Source organism: Etheostoma spectabile, chromosome 2 (assembly GCF_008692095.1).
Source record: "Etheostoma spectabile isolate EspeVRDwgs_2016 chromosome 2, UIUC_Espe_1.0, whole genome shotgun sequence".
NCBI lineage: Eukaryota > Metazoa > Chordata > Actinopteri > Perciformes > Percidae > Etheostoma > Etheostoma spectabile.
In genome coordinates, this window is record NC_045734.1 from 9,448,258 (window position 1) to 9,451,404 (window position 3,147).

Below are 3,147 nucleotides of genomic sequence, written 5' to 3' on the forward strand. Positions count from 1 at the left end.
GTATCCAGGTTCACAGTAACAGCGATAGCTACCGTGTGTATTCATGCAGCGCTGGGAACACGGTCTCTCCAGGAAACCGCACTCATTCACATCTGGAGTCAATATGAAACATTATTCGAGCAGCAGATAGAAATCCTTGCAGGAAATGATGCATGAGAATGGGTTAAGAAATTAGAAACATAAGACTAACAATGGTTTATGCATCAAACTCTACCTTCATCACACTGATGTCCTTTATACCCTGGGGAGCATAAACACTTGTCTGGTCCCACACATTTTCCATTTACGCACAACTTCTTGCACACAGCTGTGGAGGATGAGAGTCACAATATAAACCAAATCATGCTAACATCATTTGGACCCCCTTGAAAACAAGATGGTTCATCTCAACGGGCTAGCCTTCAATACATTTCTTCAATCACCAACGTCTCTACACTGATATATCATAAGATCCATCATTAAAGTAAACGTGCCAGTATCTCACCCTTATGTAAAAAAAAAATTAAAGCAACATTAATTTACTATTTGTCGATTAGGGGGCAACAGAAAAAAACTGTAAACACAACATTAACATGTATTAGGTTATGAAGGTGATATTGCAATTGTGTTAGCAAAAAGATGTCTGTTTATACATCCAGCAGATATATGGAGCATCGTTAGCATACAATTTCTTTGGGCATTTTACACTTCCGTTTTTCATAGGACAAATGAAGACATGAAAAGGGAAAGAGAGAGGGGGAATGACATGCAGCAAATGGCCACAGGTCGGATTTGAACCTGCTCTACCAACTAAGCCAACCCAGCCCCATTAGCATACATTTGGAGTTATGTTTAATGATGCCTAGCAAATGTAATTCCAACATTAACTCTAGTCGTACCCCACTTTTGGTCTCCACCAACTTCTGAGGGAAATGTTGATCATTTTGCTGCTAAAAGCTGCACTGTGTTCACCAGCTGGTCACAACCATTGTCTGTTGTTTGGCTTATTAGAGATTGTTCAGCTGATTTCTGCGACTTGAAACGATGAGAGCACTGAAGTGCAACAGAAACAATGAAGTTGTGCTCCGTAAAACCAAAACAATGAGCAGAAAGATGCTAAAACGATCCGCAAAGCTGAGGGGAACTGCAGAGTCGGATGTTGAATCTCTGCAGTTTGTTAATACGAGCAACACCTTTCACAATAAAAGATACATTGTTTCCTTCTAAAGTGTGGTAAAACAGTAAAGTGGCATAACATGTAAAAATATAACTTTTACATATATAGTACCTCAAAACTGTACTTAACTATTTGAGTAAATTTACTTTCCACAACTGATTCTAATGGTATGTCAATATAGAAGAAAAACAGGTAAAATCTGGGGACAAATGCAAAGAAAAGATCAAGAAATGCAAGAATCACAACTTCCTTAGACTCATTTTCTATTTGTTGTTTTGCTGGGATGCTGATCTGATAACTTGTGAACTGTGGGTAGCCTCATGTGTCATTGTACTTGTGCTGTCACTAAATCGCAGAATGACTTACGCTGACAAATGCCTTTAACATTCCTCCATCCCAAACAACAGGAAGTAGTCTGACCATAGCGGCAGAGTCCTGGCTGTGCGCGACCCCCAGTGTGCTCCAGCGCATCCTCCACTGACCTATAGAGGCCGGGACAAAAGGTTATCAGATCATCAAGCATCGTCAAGCCTTCAGGGCTTCAATTTCAGCATGGAACTCACACAGACCGATGTCCTGAAAGAAGGGTACACACTTCAGTATTAGAAAAGCACAGACATAGGCTATTGGTCTGCCCTCACTACGCGTGAAAGCATGCAGTGAGCTACATAAACATACTTTGAATAAAGGTTTTTGATGCAAGCACTTGTGAAACGCAAAACAGTATTAGACAACAAATTGAATAAAAGGGCTCACAAATCCGAAAAATTAGACAGTGGTTTAGACCTATTGTATCCCAAACATCAATTAGTAAAAAGGAAACTGTATTCCCACAAGTATAGACCAACTGTCAAAATACTTACATTGTCCATGCCAGAAAATCATATTAGGTGAGAGATCAACATTAAGTCTACATTGGAAATACAACATAGTAATTAATCTAGCAAACCTACACAAGTCTGAAATCTCTCCCTCACCACCTCCTACATAATAAACATTTTGCAGTTTACCCTATCGTGAGCAGTAAATTGAGATTTCAAAACACTTATTAATCATTGTCTCTTTGCATCATTACCGCCGGCTTCTTATAAAACATCTATAGTCACATAACGGTAATTTTTACATATATATAATGTGATGCCATGGACATTACTTTTTCAGACAATAAATAATACAGGTAACAAAAAAGACAGTAGGGCTTAAAACTAAAGAAAAAGATGACCAAGAATAACAACAAGTCCACACTGAAAAGTCACTAAATTGCAATCCCATATTCACATAAATATCTTATGCATTGTTTAAGTTTACCAGATCTTTGAACACACTAGAACCCATTTACTGCAGCTGTACTCCGTAACTGCTTATGAAACACCTTCTTCATTCCCAAGCATTCACCAGAAAAGACCTTAAATTCTGAGCAGTAATATTTTTTCCTTTAATAAAATCTGCTGTCATAAACAAAAGTGTAAGGCCTACAGAAAAGCCCACTGAAAAGCTTCATTTATAGCTCTGCTGTTAAATCTCCTCACACCCACACTGCAATAAGAGGCTATTAAATGATTAGACACAGGCCAAGAAGGTTAATTCCCCCCCCCCAACCAGTGTGTGTGAAAAAGACCTTCCTGTTTTTTGAAGAAGTGGACTAAAATGCACAGATTCTTGTTGTTCTGATAGTTTTATAAACTCTTTCTTACCTGTCTTGATGACCAGCCACGCAGAGCGTAACAAAATGCAGCATCACCAGAAAGCCCCTTTGGCTTATTTCAATCATTTTCTTCCACAGCAGTCTCTATTATAACCCTTAAGGTTCATAGTAGCTACATCTATCCTGCGAAACCTTCTCTCCGTCAAACATGACACTTGTTCCGTGTTGTTGTGTGTTTAAGAGGCAATTGTAGAGGTGTCTTCTGTGCCAAAGAGCTTTTATGTGTTAGTGTTTGTGTGTGTGTGTGTGTGTGTCTGTGTGTGTGTGTGTGTGTGTGTGTGTGTGT

At 39.0% G+C, this 3,147-nt stretch overlaps 1 protein-coding gene across 1 annotated transcript in view; it reads right to left on the reverse strand.

Moving 5' to 3' along the window:
* The window catches only part of LOC116704512 (epidermal growth factor-like protein 6), a 7,796-nt gene extending 4,722 nt beyond the window's left edge, over nt 1-3,074 (reverse strand). The window contains exons 1-4 of the mRNA XM_032540066.1: nt 2,851-3,074; nt 1,523-1,638; nt 215-307; nt 1-92 (exon numbers count right to left, since the gene is read on the reverse strand). The exon at nt 1-92 is cut by the window's left edge and continues 31 nt beyond it. Coding sequence (XP_032395957.1) covers nt 1-92; nt 215-307; nt 1,523-1,638; nt 2,851-2,927 — 378 coding nt within the window. The 5' untranslated portion in view covers nt 2,928-3,074. The remainder of the gene's footprint in view (nt 93-214; nt 308-1,522; nt 1,639-2,850) is intronic.
* Between the last annotated feature and the right edge of the window lie 73 nt (nt 3,075-3,147).